This window comes from Hesperophylax consimilis, chromosome 8 (genome assembly GCF_061612785.1).
Source record: "Hesperophylax consimilis isolate HC1 chromosome 8, BYU_Hcon_1.0, whole genome shotgun sequence".
NCBI classification, from domain to species: Eukaryota; Metazoa; Arthropoda; class Insecta; order Trichoptera; family Limnephilidae; genus Hesperophylax; species Hesperophylax consimilis.
In genome coordinates, this window is record NC_142843.1 from 14,118,817 (window position 1) to 14,136,432 (window position 17,616).

At 35.2% G+C, this 17,616-nt stretch overlaps 2 protein-coding genes across 2 annotated transcripts; one reads left to right on the forward strand and one right to left on the reverse strand.

The window, feature by feature from the left end:
• Positions 1–1,174: 1,174 nt before the first annotated feature.
• LOC149421589 (serine/threonine-protein phosphatase 2B catalytic subunit 3-like) lies at positions 1,175–4,981 on the reverse strand. Its single transcript, XM_089634908.1, has one exon. It carries the CDS (start codon positions 4,626–4,628, stop codon positions 3,147–3,149), a length of 1,482 nt encoding a protein of 493 aa, XP_089491034.1. The 5' UTR covers positions 4,629–4,981; the 3' UTR covers positions 1,175–3,146.
• Positions 4,982–5,590: 609 nt separating this feature from the next.
• On the forward strand, positions 5,591–16,181 carry Rpt6 (26S proteasome regulatory subunit Rpt6). The gene is made up of 8 exons (XM_089634909.1): positions 5,591–5,828; positions 5,907–6,048; positions 6,211–6,434; positions 7,536–7,728; positions 11,521–11,653; positions 13,529–13,682; positions 14,042–14,251; positions 15,980–16,181. Exons 1-8 carry the CDS (start codon positions 5,814–5,816, stop codon positions 16,118–16,120), a joined length of 1,212 nt encoding a protein of 403 aa, XP_089491035.1. The 5' UTR covers positions 5,591–5,813; the 3' UTR covers positions 16,121–16,181.
• The last annotated feature ends 1,435 nt before the right edge of the window (positions 16,182–17,616 follow it).

Below are 17,616 nucleotides of genomic sequence, written 5' to 3' on the forward strand. Positions count from 1 at the left end.
TTAAATGTGCGCTATATTTTTATCCACTGATTTGTTGGAAAACAATATTTAGACCAAAGGTGCAGCCAGTAATACAGGTGGAGCCTAATTCATTTGATAACATGCTCATTTAAAATACATACCTACTAACATTTCCAGTCAAATATGAAAACTAAATTCAATATTTACTTGGCTAGTTATACTTTTAACGATTTATGTAATAATACGATATTCCGAAACGATAGTACTTGACTGATATATAATTTTTTTTTTTGGAAAACCTTATCTCTTTATCCTGTAGCTAATTTATACCCAATTGAGTATAAATAACCCATCACAGAACATTATCTTGAAAATATTCACTAATTGGCTTTGAAAGAATCGTCACAATTAATTAAATTTTTTGTCAAGCAATAATTAAAGTTCAAATTGTAATAAATGTATTCACACTGTCAGTGCCAACATTGTTGACAGGATGAGTCAGGTTCGCCTTTGTAGCAATGTTGGGGAACTTGTCTAATCCAGCTTATTTCTGTCTTCTCACTAGTGTCTAGTTTAACACAAATAAAAGGTGTCTTTTAATATTGCACCATTCTAAACAAACACAAGAAAAATATGTGTTGATGTTACATGCTCCATAATCTTTTCCATTACGCAAACATCAAAAGTATCATTTTGTAATATAAATATTAGTATTTCTCGAGCCGGATGTTCCCGGGTAGAGCCGGTCGACTGCAGTCACGAGGAGACTGGGTATCTCTTTCATTGTAATAACTTTACGAGATTCCCACACACTAAGTGGGGTACAAGTCATCTGCTGAGCAGATGCGTGGGTGGGAATGTGTGGTAGGGATAATAGTTAATAAGTAATTGATATTTCCACATATTTTTATGACAGTAAGTTAGAATGAATGTAAATCATGTAAGTATCCTGAACCATAATAAAAGAAGATATGATTGTTGCGGGAGTGTGAACAATAGGTGGATGGATTGATGGTGGCCACCTGTTTACATGCTACTGCCACCTCCCGTCCACAGTGGCACACAAGTGTGTGTTGACCGGCCGACAGAACAAAACACATGGCTCTATAAATAAAAGCCAAGCCAATTGCTTACATTGAAGTTTATTTTGAGATGTAGCTTTGTGATGCTCTGTGGATGGTGGTGTAGGTAAGATTCCATTAAAACTACAATACAGAGCTCAATGCCAGTAATATATTTTATCTGGAAATACAACACAACACTTCCCAAGATTAGTACAAAATAAAATTTAAAATATTGTTAGTTCAGTACATATAAAGATAAAACTTTGATTAAAGTACACAATTGATTCGATAGATCGGGAAACAGAGGTGGTATTAACTTATGATGGGGATGGGGAGGGGGAAGGGCACCCAGTAAACCACTCGGGAGTTGGCCTTCGTCCCCCTGTAACGATGTATACACCTGTATATAGCTCGGTAGCTACCTTCACCCGGGATGAATCCAATGACAAGCGGTTTTACCTCCACAAAAGCCCTAAACTATGAATCTTTAAATAATTTTAACTCTATAATTTAAACCTGAGTTTACTTCGAGATGTAAAGTAAAACCAATAAATAAACTACAAAAAATATAACAGCACATAAACACTTAACACTAAAAATTCAATTATCTGTAATTCACCGATAAAACACATGAGTGCTAGTGATATTCTGAATGAAGGTACCTATCATATAATGAAGACAAATATTTGTTATATAATAAAACAACATCTTATTAAATCACACGCAATCTTTCACCCATTCAGATGAGACATTCTTTATCGAGAAAAGAGTTATAGTAAAAATTAGCCGTGTAGATAGCGAACAACATTCAGGCGGAGGTGCCCCGGAGCAGTCTGTTTACCTGCTGCTATCTCCCTCTCCCGGACCCACACTTGCTGGAGATTCCCGCAATAAGCCAGAGAAAGGCGTGTAACTAGCCAAACGGACTGGATACTATAAGGTTAACTTTAGAATCAGATGAGTAGGACTATACTTTATCTATCTGTTATATAGACGTAGACTTCATGGTCTGCTCTGCTCTGCAACGCTTCATTCTTCCGCTATACCCACATTCTCACTTTTATAAAAACTTTCATAGTATTATTGAAATAAATAATGTCTTAAAGTTATTCTAACAAACGATCTCCACTCCATGAAACACATTAAAGTGCCACAGAAATTATTGTTAAATATAAATAATTTTTGAAAACATTTCGCTACATCCGATAATTTTTAAATAGGGATTTGCACCTCTGCCTTTTTTAATATAATAATAATTAAAGTATTTTTCCAAAAAGAATTTAAATATGAAAGATCTTACATAAACATTGGATATAATAATTAAACGCAGATATCTGCTTCACACAGAAAGATTATACCTAATAAAACATTTACATTGACCGCCAAAAGGAAAATAGTAGATTGTTATTTACACACAGGTGGAATTTAGTTACTGGAAATAAGTTATAGAAATGTAAATATCCCTTAAAAACTGGATAAAGTGATGTAATATAATGTAAGTAATGTAATGTAATTATGGCACTGCCACACTATCTTCCGCACAGCTTAGATACAATTATGATATTACATATTTTGTACAATTAAATACAGTTAAGTACAAGTTGTAGCAAAGGTATTAGTTTAAGAGAGTAATCTAGAATATATATTTATAAGGTAATATAACACAGTATTATAAAGGTGAGGAGAGGCTCGGCCGCTGTGCACCAATACCAACATGGAGAATATAATTATATGACACGGTAAGCTGAGAAATACTAGTTTGATCAAATCACAAACACCGCTCATGCTCATGAGACATCTTCCTCGACGCACTCTCGGCTCATCGCGATACATTAACCATCAAAGAATAAGGGTGCTGTGGATTATAAATTAATGTGCATATCTTAATAGTTAATTGACTAGCAACTAATAAACCTGTTGCCCGCAAACATCCGCATGATTTAACGATTTAAAGAAAATGTGATACTTGGTCGATATTCGACGGCGACACGGGGCAACATTCCGGATCGTCGGGTAACAGCGGACTATCAGCGAAACCAACGCTCCCTCAGGGATCCGCACACAACGGGAGAAGGCGGTGATGCAGCGAGCCACCTCGGGGGCCGGGGGCGCGCCGGGGCTTCACGAGTGCACACTGTTCACCGCCTTCTTCTCCTGCGGCTCTGGGGTCCTCTGCCCATCCCTACGCGGGGGCATGCGCTCATTGATGGCGTCCAGTCCCTTGGCCTCCGCGAAGGAGGTGATCTTGTGGTTAGGCGAGAAGCCCTGCAGCGCGTTCTTCAGTGAAGTCTTGCCACCCGACAGTGCTCCCAGGGGCAGGGCCCCGGTGGGTGTGAGACCCTTTAGTTGCAGCACAGACTCACTCTCTTCACGCAGCACTGAGAACACGTGAGCCATCTTGCCGATGGCACGGATCTTATTCCTGATGACCTCCTTGCGCAGGTTGGCCTCTTCCATGGCGTCGTCTCCTTCGGACATGAGTTCGTCATCTGAGCAGATGTTCAGCACGTTGACTAGCATCTCGGTGACCTTCTCACCTACGAAGGGCAGCGACCAGGTGAACACGTCCATGAAGTTGGGCAGCCAGTAAGGATGGGGAGAGCAGTTGAACTGGCGGATGTTCATGACGTTGTTCTCGTATTTGAGTACGGCCGCCTTGTTGTTGTACACATCCAGGTAGTTGGGAGCAGAGAAGATGGTGATAAGACTGGGAAATCCGGTGGTCTGGCTCTTGCGGTACATGCGGTAGCCCGCATCCTGGGCCTCGTGAGCTCTGATGATGGACAACAGGTTATTCTTCTGCAAGAAGTCGCAGCAGGCGGCGTAGCTGTAGAAGTAAGAGCAGCCTCTCACCGAGTTATGGGAGAAGTGCTCCGTATTCTTCTCGTTGCCAAAGTCCTCCAAGGGGTCAGACCACAGCAAGTCGCACATGGGACCGAATGCTGGCGGCTCCTTGAACCTGTCCAGCTTGCGGATGTCGTCCAGGTTGTGTATCTCGGGCGACAGACCTCCGTGGACGCACAGGAACTGCTGGTTCATAAGAGCGGCAAGGGGCAGGCAGTCAAATGCATCCATGCAGGCATCGTACACTCTCTCGGAGTATTTGATTTTGCACTCCTGTTTGAATGTGAAGTACTCCGTGAGATGCCTACACTCGTGATTACCTCTCAAAAGGAACAATGTCGTGGGGTGGCACAGTTTCAAGGCCCAGAGATATAAAACACATTCTATACTAAAATATCCTCTATCTACGTAGTCTCCCAGGAAAAGGTACTTAGTGCAGGCGGGGGAGCCTCCTACCTCGAACAGTTTCATGAGGTCGTAGAACTGGCCGTGCACATCCCCGCACACAGTGACGGGCGCCTCGATATCGATCATGGTTTTCTCCGACCGCAGCAGGGCCGCCCCATCCTGAATGATCCGGAGGGCGGCCGCCTCTTCGATTCGCCCTTCGAGGGTGAAATGTTGTTTGAGGACATCGGGAGAAGGTTTGGACGTTTGGGCATCGAACACTTCCGTGATCGTCAGTTTATGACTCGGGGGGAACGCGACACCTTGAATCATTCGCTGCGTCGTAGACGCCTTCTCAATATTTCCAGACATATTTGTCTTTTTACACTTTAATCCATAAACACGATTATTTTTTACTTCAAAATGGCAGAGAACAGAGCTAAAGCCCTGACCCCCGATCAGAGCACGAACTACTGCGCACTGGAAAGTGATGCGCACTCGCCTGGCGGTGGTCAATAAAATAAACAGGGATATCGAGCGCCTTTTATTACATTTCAAATATGTTTTTTTCCTGATACATGGCGTGGACGTGGCTAATATTCGACGTTTCTATTTACTTTTGTAAGATGAATAATTTACAAAATGCGCCAATTCCTTTTATCTACTAAAATAGCGACTAAAACGCCAAACGCCCAAAAAAGCAGGTAGGTACCTACAACTTTCGTTAACCCTTTCACTACTGATAAGTAGCAATCTTAAAACATCAAAAATTCAATACAAACGTAACTTATATATTTTATGAACAAGACAATAAACATCGTGAGGTAAGTTTTCGCATGTTAATTAATTTTCAGTAATCGCTTTTACAAGAAATTAAATAATATTAGAGAAAAAAAATTTGACTTAAAAAATATTTCATAATAATAATAATGGAAATAGCCTTGAAGAGGGCAGTGCAATATGAAACGAAACCTTTTAATATTTCCCATAATTTTTGCATTAAAATCCTAGGTGTCACAAAATACTTTTTTTCTAAACATTCTTCCGAATTAAATAACCTTTTTATATCACGCCTATAAAATTATAAAATCGTTTAAATAAGCCTTTAGGAATGGAAGAAGAAAAAACTTATTTTTTAATGGCTTCTACATTTGGAAAAAGGGATGTGTTGTCGAAAAAAAAATTTGGTATTGTTCACAGAATGATTTTCTGTTAAAACGCAAATATTCATCGTCCAAGGGGCACTTTACATAATTTATTACGTATGTACTTTGAGAAAAACATTTATTTTTTCGTGAGCTTCTACCATAGACTACTTTCATGGAAGCTTGCAGAATTGCGGAGTTGTGGGAACTGAACCAACTCAACCAATATTTTGTCTATAGTACATGACAGGCCGTTTTGAGAAATTATTGTTTTCGGTCGTCTAATATTATTATTTCTTGTTCTCTTCCAGCTTGACTGGAATAATACTTCGTACGGCCATATTCGGCCTATTCAATCGCACAATCTAAATCGAATTCTGATATATCACCGGTTATTATTTGATCTAGTAAAATGACTTTGACGAAGGTAAAAATGATTGTTTTGTATATATGATTTTTGTTCGTATTTTATCTATCCCTATTAATTTGATACTTAATATTACAGATGGAAGTCGACTCTGTCGCAAAGGGAGATGGATTCAGGCCATATTACATTACGAAAATAGAAGAACTCCAGTTGGTTGTTGCTGACAAATCACAAAATTTACGAAGACTGCAAGCTCAAAGGAATGAGCTTAACGCTAAAGGTACAAATACATATTATTAAATGCATACCTACTCTAGCAATAATTAGTGCAAAAATCTTACAGATAATTGGTTTACAATGACACATACCAACATTGGTAAGGCTAATCAAGAGTTATCGTTTTAATTAAAATATTTAATATTTTTTTGTATTATGTTTTCAGTTCGTATGCTCCGCGAGGAGTTACAGCTCCTGCAAGAGCAGGGCTCCTACGTGGGCGAGGTTGTTAAGCCCATGGACAAGAAGAAGGTTCTCGTGAAGGTTCACCCTGAGGGAAAGTTTGTGGTAGATTTGGATAAGAACATTGACATCAATGATGTAACAGCCAACTGCCGCGTTGCCCTCAGGAACGAGAGCTACACCCTGCATAAGATCCTGCCTAACAAAGTAATTATATTTAGTTTGCAATAATTTGCCTACTACAATAACAATTCATTGTTTTTGTTACTTAACACTTCGGCCGGGAAACGTAGTTCTACCCGTCCTGTCGATTGATGCTTAACACCGGGAAGGATAGTTCAACCTTTTGCGCCGGCCTTATTTCAATGGCAGAAAAAATGGAATTATTCAATGTTTTTATATGAATATTATATACCAATCTCTTTGTAAAGGTCCCAACTATATGTACATAATTATCGAATCGTAATGCAAGTCTTCTTTTTATATTTATCTTCGTGCCTTTCGTTTACATCAGTATTTCAACAAAAGGATAGGATATTATTTGTTATTGTAATGAGGGTTTTTATGACCATGACACCCGATTCGAATCTCTTTATCCGTTCCGCACCCACTCAAATATGTGCGAGCGAGCGAGAGATGTCGGGCGTATTTAAAGAAAGCAGGTATGGGCAAATACCGATAGGCGGACCATAATAAACATATTACAGGGTTAATTGAGTTGCATTTCAAATAATATTCGATTTTCGTTTAGTAATTTTACAGCTTGGGAATTTCTAAGTAGGAGTTCCAACTTAGAAATTTTTATTAAAATATTTGAATTATTTTTGAAGGTATAACGATTTAAAACAAATTTGTGCAGGACCTTTATTTTCACCCGGAGACAAGGTAGCGCCAGCGCAAAAAATACCCGCCAGAAATGTGTTTTGAAAGAAATTTTTGGGTTATTATGGAGTGTTATGCTTCCTCCTTTAGCCAACATTTCGGACAGCGATATAGTATGCATCAACAGGGCAATCCATGTGTAGATTGTAGTCAAGTGTGTGTTTATGTATGTAGAAGTGATACCATGTTGCACCTGTTATTCCTCTTAGTGCCAGTATTTCAGTATAATAGATTAGTGGAATTAACATTATGTTCGGCGTGCAGTTTTTGTGTTACCGTCAAGTACCGCATACCAAGAATGAATAAGTTTAGCCCTTCATCCCTTTTAATACTAATAGGGAAAAATCTCAAATCACACAAATTCGAGTATTGATTCTTTCACATTGAAGTAAATCCAATAATAATGTTATTCATGCTGCTTTTTAGGTTGATCCCCTTGTGTCCCTCATGATGGTGGAGAAGGTACCGGACTCAACATACGAGATGGTGGGAGGTCTGGACAAACAAATAAAGGAAATCAAGGAGGTCATTGAACTCCCGGTCAAACATCCCGAACTCTTTGACGCCCTCGGTATTGCCCAGCCTAAAGGAGTGTTGCTATATGGCCCTCCTGGAACAGGCAAGCACCTTAAAATATTAATGCTGTTCATATATTTAAATTTTTTTATTACGGATAGACCTGTACTAAACATATAATAATAATAATAAACTTGGATGATTTGTATAGCGCCGTTTTTTGTGAAAAATCAACTCAAGGGCGAAATAAGATTTAATTTGATAAGTTGTCTTTCTTTTTGGATCACACCAATTATGATTTATGAGGCGTGTTAAATCAAAGACGGCAATCTCAACCATTGGTCTAAAATGAGTTAGATATGACGATGGAAAGAGAAACAAATATACTACATATTGACAGCTTCAAAGGTTTCGGAGCAGAAATGACAGTATCCCTTACATTTTTTAATTATTGTATTTAGTTCCGCAACAACAATGAAAATCTCCTTTAGGTTATAGAACAAAAATGGCAGTATTTGTTTGGCAAATCAGAGAGCCAGAAATATAATATTCAACATGGCCGCCCCATACAAAAAGTAAACATAAAAAAATGTCATTTTCAGTTCCTAACAATACTGGCAAAATCCACATGCCTTTGCAACAAAAAACAGCCAGTATCCCAATCTTACACAACAATAGCGGCATCCTCCATCTATTATTTGAAAATAACTTAAAAATTTACCAATTAATCACAATAAAATTTAAACATAAAGAAACACCTATTAAAAAATATATATATATTTTATAATCAAGGTGGAAATGTACTAAAAAAAAAAACATTTATTGCGTACTAGTTATACCTCGCCACGCATTGCTGTGGCTCGGTCTGTCTGTGCAGATAGAGAAACAATAGAGCGTGTTGCTTTTAAGTCCAATAGATAGCACTGTTTTAAAAAAAAACATGTTTGTCCAACAGATGGCGCTGTTTGTAAAAAAGCATGTTTTTACCTGTCACAGGTGACATCTATATAATATAGGTATATATAAACACACGCGTATTTGAATGCAACGTTGTGTCAAAATTTTAAAAAATCCGTCTTTGTTTTAACACGCCTTGTCAATTATCTATTTGAATTTCACTTTTGTTTTCTTCAATGAATGTATGAATGAAGTGGAAACTCACCCACTTCCCGACATCCAATTTAGCTGAAACTCTGCATATAGACTCGTCATCGATGACAATGCATTCCATCAACGATTTTTTTATTTATTTATTAACATTCAAACCTGCTAAACTACTTATGTAGTTTGTCAGCAGGTACATAATGACAACATTTTTGCAATAACATGGTACAATGGTAAAACAGTATGTAGGTATGTATAATGTTGATGATAAATTAACAATAAATGACAAGTTGGTTAAATTACAGAATTGTATAAATATAAATATGTAAGAAGCAGTATAAGCCTCATATAACAAAAACAAGCACAAATGAAATTAATATGAACAAATGAATATATCAAGTGAAATAATCAACAAGTACTTCTATGGTTTTAATATACATAAGGTAATACAAATTTATTCATTTCCCTAGAATGTGAATTCCAATTAGGAAAACAAGGTCTTCAGTAGTGCATCAATATAAATCCTCAGTATCTAATAGCCATTTCCTTAGATTATATTTGACTTTGGCTGTAAAAACGTTTATATTTTTAATTGTCATTGGTAGTTTATTAAATATTCTGGGTACAATAAAGTTTAGGGTTCTTTCACCGTATTTATTGGTACATTTCGGGACCACCAATCCTTCATTTTGGGTGAATCTTGTATTATGTTTATGGAAAACTCTTTCCCTATACAAGGAATCAGACAATATAAGATGTTGACTTACAATATTATAAAACAATAATCCTCTGACAGGTAAAACATTCAGAGACTTGTATATTAATTTAGTGTCGTTTCTGTGTGCATTGGTATATTTATGGATTAACAATTTTGTAAGGGAGTTTTGTAATGTTTGGATATAACTTATATTAGTTTTACAAGAATGTCCCCAAGAAGTGATTCCATAACGAATTGTGGATTCAGCCAGAGATAGATAGATTAATTTTAAAGTACTTGCAGGCACAAAATATTTTATTTTATAAATTGAATGAATGAATGAATGAATGATGTATGACGTTACAGCAGTTTTAAATTAAATAAACGTCGGTCCTATCCAATTGGGATTTGGTTCAGTTGTTAGCGCGGTTGACTCCAGTCAATTTTAAAGTACTTGGAAATAGGAGGAAGGTTCAATTGTCGCCAAACCAATTTTTTTAAAAACTTTTTAAAAGTTTACAGAAGTTAAGAGCCAGTCCCTGGGAAGGAAGGTTCAATCCTCAATCAATTTTTATTATTATTTGTTTGTATTTTTAAATATGTTTGCCTATTAACACACTTCCGGCGGGAAGGGTAGTTCTAGCTTTTACGCCGGTCCTACTTGAATGGCGGAAAAGGCATTGCCGTCCAATAATTTTATATAAACATTTACGTAATATCAATCTCTTTGTAAGGGTCCCAACTACAATATGTGTATGTATTTAAAAATATGAATCAAGTCTTCCCCATCTTCTAATTATTGTCTTTTGTGTGAAAGAATATTTTATCAAAAAGAAATTATATTTAAACCCGTAGAACGGTTCCATGATATTTCATCAAAATGGAAATTCAACACACCTTTAAAAAGTGATAGAGTCATTAAAAGTGATGAAACAAGAACTAGGTTTAATAAGTTACCTATATAACCTATTCAACCTAGGTGGATGTTTTTTGTTTTTTTTTTTAATGATTTGTGCATGTACATTTTTAACAAATAAAACATCACTAAATGGCCCACCACTGACTTCAGTTTATGGAGTAGTATTATAAAAAGTAGGCTTTAATTTCAGACCATAATTTTATAGTTAGGGTGTGGTGAGTAGGTACTATGTAAAAAAATTCATTAAAATATATGTATTATTTGAAAAGATAGCTGTTTCAAACTAAATTAGGAATAAAAACAAAAATAGGACCCTTGTTTTCGCCCGCTTGAAGTGTGTTAATAAAAATAGATGTGTTACACAGACATAGGAATTAATAGACGAGAAGATAATGGCGAGGGGTAAAATCAACTGTTGAAGAACGAAGGGAGTGAAGCTGACTGTGATTCGTTAATAAATCAATCTGACAGTAAATAGGCATCTCGCATTATAATATCACCATTTACTTCTTAAAAGTAAAATCTGCTTTTGAATGAATAGACATTTTTACATGGGAGCGCAAATTACTCGCCACGTTATGAACAAATTTGCGAAGTCCAAATTCGGCAAAAAAATTCGGTTCAATTTTCAGAGTCGAATATTTCGTTTAAGTATTTAGTTAAGACACTTTTATAAATCTTCATAATTTACTTCCCAGCAACCAACCAGCTTTTTGTTTCGCGTCCAGACATGTTTCTACAACTGATCCATATTATACAATGTGAATATGCTTAAAATAAAGTAAAATAATGCTTATATATGGAATGTAATACGACAATTGGGTTTATTCTCTTTTTCACATCTATTTTTACAAGTTTTCATAGCATTAGGTCAACATTTTGCCGTGTTATTTCGTAAAATGAACCGATGATGCCTCGACCATAGTTCGCACAAGAATGATGACGTCACGTTTTCAAATTTCACTTGAGGCCATATGCGAGCACAGCCGGCTCCAATGGAACCGGTATGGGGAGTGGGGATAATACGCTTTTAATCACTTAGGGCAGGTCTACTAATATTCATATGTCTATGATGTGTTACAAAAAAAAACTTTTTTTACTCTTTGATTTTTAAATAATTTATATCATAAATTAACATTACCCTTTTTACCATAATTTTTTTTATTGGTTTACAGGTAAAACTCTTCTGGCTCGTGCCGTAGCTCACCACACAGAATGTACCTTCATCCGAGTGTCCGGCTCTGAGCTGGTACAGAAATTCATCGGAGAGGGAAGTCGAATGGTGCGAGAACTCTTCGTCATGGCTAGGTGAGCTTATTTCATAAATATTTTTAAATTATTACAAATTTGAGTATAACTTACAGTTCCTACCCGTAGCCGCATAGATGAAATTCAAATGCCTTCATAAACATTCTTTTTTTGAATTGGTGAATCGGGAAATAAAGGGGAACATACATGAAGTTAATTACTGAGAAACGGGGGTATAACTGCAATTGAAAATTGTAACCGAAATAAATATACTATATCCACCAATGAAAAACTCTGAAAGTCTATGGAATAAACTTTCAGAGTTTTTCATTTGTGTATAGTATAATAAGTAGGCTCCGAACGAGAATTTTACTATCTGTATATTGGCATATCTATGGTTTTTTAGGACCAATTTGTTTCATACAAAAAGTCCGAAGGTATCGATTTAGTGAGTGGTTTATTTATGCTGAGAGATAATTTAAAAAATCCAATTATTTATCCAAAAATATAATAGCTATTTAATTATGATTCAAATAAAATATACCAAGTAGTTCTGTGAACAGTAGACCTTGCGTCCAAAAAAAAACTAGCTTCTAGTTTTATTTTTTTTTATAAATCATCCCCAAAATTTCCTCCGAAATCATAAGATTTATAAATAGGTAGATAATTACATACTTAATTATAACCATGTATTTTATGTAACATTTTTTTAACGCATAATACTAATATTTTTTTATTCAATTTAATTACTATAAAAGCCAACTATTTACATCCGTGTAATGTTTAAAAATTTCATGCGATAGCGTGGCCAGCGATTCTAAAAGTTTGATGGAACATCACTATCTCAATGACAACTGCATTGCGCACTCACGCGGATTAATAGAGTTCTAATACGGCTGTTAAACAGTTTATTTGACTGTAGTGATCATATACACATTGAAAGTCAAATAAATGTTCATGTAATAAGGTATTTAACCCCTCCAGCGTTAATAATTCTTTCCAGTTTGCCTCAAATGTTTATACTGGAATCCATCAATATAATATCATATCATATAAAAATAGCCAAAATGAATAATTCACATTTCGTGTCGCTATTGTAACAGTGGGTTAACTTATATAAAATTATTTTTTATTATATGTATGAACGAGAAAAAGTGAAGGTACATTTTTCTTACAAATTTCCAAAACAAAATGAATGTGTTTTCGAAATATCGAGTTCTCTCAACTTTTCTATGATTGATTGGAGTAAAAATGTGGTTAGCGTTTTTTATGACCTTTTTCACTTTTTGATATTAAAATGTTATTATTTAGAAATAGTAATGTTTATTTTAAATGCATATATAGGCAAGATAATTTTATCTTGTTTTAAAAACAGTATTTGTTTTTAGGGAAAATTAAAAAATAAGATGTAAATAGCCCATTTGAAATACACAGAAAACATTGCAAACTGAACAAAAGTGATGGAAGTACTGAAGGGTTAAATTAATAGACAAGATGTATAATGTATTATAATTAATTTATTCATAAGTTTTGAGTACAAAACATATAAATGAAAAAAATAACGTCAATTTTCGAAAAGACAATATTTTTTGGATTTATTCACAAAAATTTCCATGAAATTTCAAAATTAAAAATTCGGTACATTTTAGAATATATTAACAAATAACACAATGATCATATTATATGGTGCGTAATTAGAATGTAATATTCGCCATATGCGAATAAGAATTTCCAAATAAACACAACGATTTCACAATTGAAAAAAGAATCTTTACTGAATCATTAAAATAGCTAAAATCTTAAACCGGAAACGGAACATACAAAAAAATTTTTTGACAGACGAAATACAAAATTTAATTTTAATGTTAATTAATTTTCTTCTCTTATTTTGGCAAGTTGGTTTTAATAAAGCTATGATATAATTTTTTACCCCAGAGAGCATGCCCCTTCTATCATCTTCATGGATGAAATTGACTCCATTGGTTCCTCCCGTATTGAATCGGGCAGCAGTGGAGATTCTGAGGTACAGAGAACCATGTTGGAGCTCCTCAATCAGCTGGACGGATTCGAAGCAACTAAAAATATTAAGGTAACTTTATTTACTTTGAGTTTCCAAGGGTGCGCATGAACATTACCATTCTGTACTTTATGCTTTGGGTGGTTTTTCTCCCTCCTGCAAAGTGGGCATACAGCATTCCCCAAGATGACATAGGCTATGGGGCAAATAAGGACACCTCAAGGCCTCACGTGTGGAGTTAATATTAAAAGAATTTGTGTAAAAATTGTACAAATGAAATGTCAAATTGTGACAGTTTTGATGATAAGGAATAACTCCCAATCGCTTGGCTTTTGTAAAATGAGGTCGCGATCTGAAAGATGTTTTGAACACTCGCTCTAGCGTAAGCAGTATTTTATAATCTCTTTGTAAAAAACCTTATTATTTTAAAGGTGATCATGGCTACCAACCGAATTGACATCCTGGACCCTGCATTGCTGCGGCCGGGTCGTATCGATCGTAAGATTGAGTTCCCCCCACCAAATGAAGAAGCTCGTCTCGATATCCTCAAGATCCACTCAAGGAAGATGAACCTGACCCGTGGAATCAACTTGCGTAAGATCGCGGAGCTCATGCCTGGAGCATCAGGAGCTGAAGTCAAGGTTGGCAATACATATAAAATAAGATTCTTCTGTGATTACTGAATCCCAGATTTGGGAGTGATTTATTTTTGATGTATGGCCAAATTAGGTTATGATAGTATTTTATGGGAAGGGATTGGTCATAATATTTTGTAAAAAAGAAACATTTCTAAATGTTATGGACATGTAATAATGAGTTTTAAAAATTTAAAAATTGGCTCTCAACAATGATTTAAATTTAAATGGCCTTAACCTCTCAGAAAAGGACTTTTATTTTTTACTTTGTGTTCCTTTGCGAACTGTCAAAACGCGAAAATTTTTGTGTTATTCACGAGTTTTGTTAAAAGCTTCATAACTCACGTTTTGGGAAACGTAGCCTCATTCTAAAAAATGTTTTGGAAAGATTATGAAATTCACTATCGTATTGTTTTGTTATACGTAAATATTTGCGTGTCTAAATATACATTTTCTGAAAACGTCAAAAATATGTAAAAATCGCTGACCATTATTTCAAAGCTGTGAAAAATGTACTTTTTTCTGAGTATCATAAAGAAATAACACTTTATATATTGAAGAAATATAATTAAAAACTATTAGTCACCTCAAAATATTAACCGTCCAAACTAAAATATTTTTAATAAATTATTTAAAAACGCAATAAATTATGAACGAACAAGATGACAGATTCAATCGACTCAGATAATGCACCTCTACATTCCATAGATATTCTTGAATGCAGACGCGTAGCGTTATTCATTATCGATACTCTGTTTTTTAAATCATGGCAATCCGTATACTAGTGATGGAAATAAATCGATTTTTGTAAAATCTCGCGCGTTTACGTGAAAAGACGTACTAATGTCTTGACCGCTATTATCATATTTACGTCTTTTGACGTTCTAATGTTCCGAGTGGTTAAATGATTTACGGCTCGTATGTGAATGAGTTACCGGCATCTGTTTTTCTTCCTTCATATAATCTGGGCCTTTTCAAGTCCCGCATTAATAAATCCCTTCCTACAGCCCTACCTAACCTGCCTCACAACGCTGACCAACCGGGTGGCGACATAGCTCCCCTCCCTTTACACTGTACAAGACAGGAACACTCTTGTGAGGTGTAACATAAAAAAAAATGGAAATTATCTACTTTGACGTACTAATGGTCAGTTGTTTTACGCAACAACTGGTTAATAATAATATAATAACAGAACTTGAAGAGAACCTTATAGAACTACTATGAATTGTTCAAATTCTGTGAAACAATTGACCCTAAAACTAACATTTTAAAATTATGCTTGTGCTGTTTTGAATATAAAAATTAGAAGAAAAAAAACTGAACTCCAAATGTTTGTCCATTTTTTTTTTATTCTAAGCCATTGAGATATCCACCCGAGCGATGGAGATTTCCTGATATTCAGTTTTCAATTTAATTAATCTTATACCTACAAATCTTAATATGGAAACATATGTATGAACTGCTTACTGCGGTTCAAATCTAATGAATCGACCTAAACTTAAACGTTTATCCCATATTTTAAGGTTTAAAAAAAAAGTCTTTAAATATATAAAATCACCAACCTAAATTGGGGTAGCTATCGCTCTAGTGGTTAATGAGTCAGCTAATCAGTGTACTGATTTGAATCTGTGCCAGAATTCTGTGCTGCAAAACATTCACTGTGAATATTGTCCTAAAGTAAACCAACGAAACATAATTACTAATGACCATTAATGTGTTATTTTGTATTTGTAGGGAGTGTGCACGGAGGCTGGTATGTATGCCCTACGAGAGCGCCGTGTTCACGTCACCCAGGAAGACTTTGAAATGGCTGTCGCTAAAGTCATGCAGAAGGATTCTGAGAAAAATATGTCCATTAAAAAATTATGGAAGTAGAAATCTATTACACTGTTTTATGCTTTCCAATTTTGTAATGTCTTGCTTTAAATAAATAAAAAAATTATAATGTTTTATTTGAGTCTGTCAATGATTATCCTTTTTTATGTTATGCAACGTGAAATCTGAAATGGGTGCAGTGGAATAATTAAAACTAGAAGATAAAAATCTGCTGCCATGGTTTGAAACGGTTCTTTTTGAAAATAAACAGAGGGATCCACTTCTGTTTACAACAATCCTAAACCGTAGTCATTAAGATAATATGTAATACTATCAGATATTTCACAGCTATCAGGTAATGGGTGATTGATATTATTATTTATTGTTCTTCGAGTTTCGCGCACGTGTCTACCTCTCATAACTCGATTATTCACAATTGTGTGCAAACATGTAACTGCAATCCCTTAGAAAATGTAGACAACATCAAATACCTAGGGGTAAAAATAGTAAAATTTTTGAGATGGAATGATCATGTCGAAATGTTGACAAGGACAAATTTAAAACAGTTTATTTTTTACTATAATTCAGTGTCTACTTTCGAATAATATAGTGTGCTGGGGTTCCTGCCTGAAGACCACACCTGCCTGAAGAACCACTTAATATTGCCCAAAAACTGATTCTCAAATTTATGTACAAGAAAAAATTCAGATATCCTACTTTATAAGGAATGTAACATCATATCATGAATTTAAAACAACTATTTATCACACAAACGCTTTGCAGATTTTTTAACAATATTAGTTTTGCGAATAAAACACAGTAAATTCGTACTGCAAGAATTGGCTCTGGTCTGAACTTTATAGCAATTCACACTACATTTTCATTTGGGCAAAGACACTATTTCATCGCTGTGAAATCAAACCGGTATATCTGCAAAATGCACATTTTTCACCAGAGCGCTTTAAAGATTTCGCGTGTGATATTTTCCTTTTAACGTCCTTTTGGTTCACCTCAAAGCCACCTTATGCATGAATAAAATTTGGACGAATACTGTTTATTGAATTAGTAGTTGCAAATAAATCTTAAATTAAGAGAGATATGCCAGTATGACTTTAAAATCAGTGTAATATTTGCTTTTGTGTCACAGTGGTTTCTTCTTTTGGAACCTTTTGTACATTTTTTGTAGGTAGAAAGCATAGTAGAAAGAAAATATAATGTTGTCAAAGAAAAAAATTATTTATTGCTTCACAATTTTTTTCAAACAATTAACATAATATTGCTCTTCCCTTTGCTGGTAACTTCGAAGTTTCACAATTTTTTATAGAAATCTGAATAAATTGACGTTATTATCCCGGCGGTATCTAACTTTAGGATACCATTTTTCTTCTTCTCATCAATGGTAAGTCTCTTGAAATAACCTTGCATCAGAACAGGATTCACGTCCCCATTACCCCGTTTATTCCTTTTCTTCACCTCCTGCCAGGCATGTGATCCGTAAGATGTTTTGAAGTAAAAGTTGCCGTCGTCTTTAATTACTTTAAACATTCGAATATCCA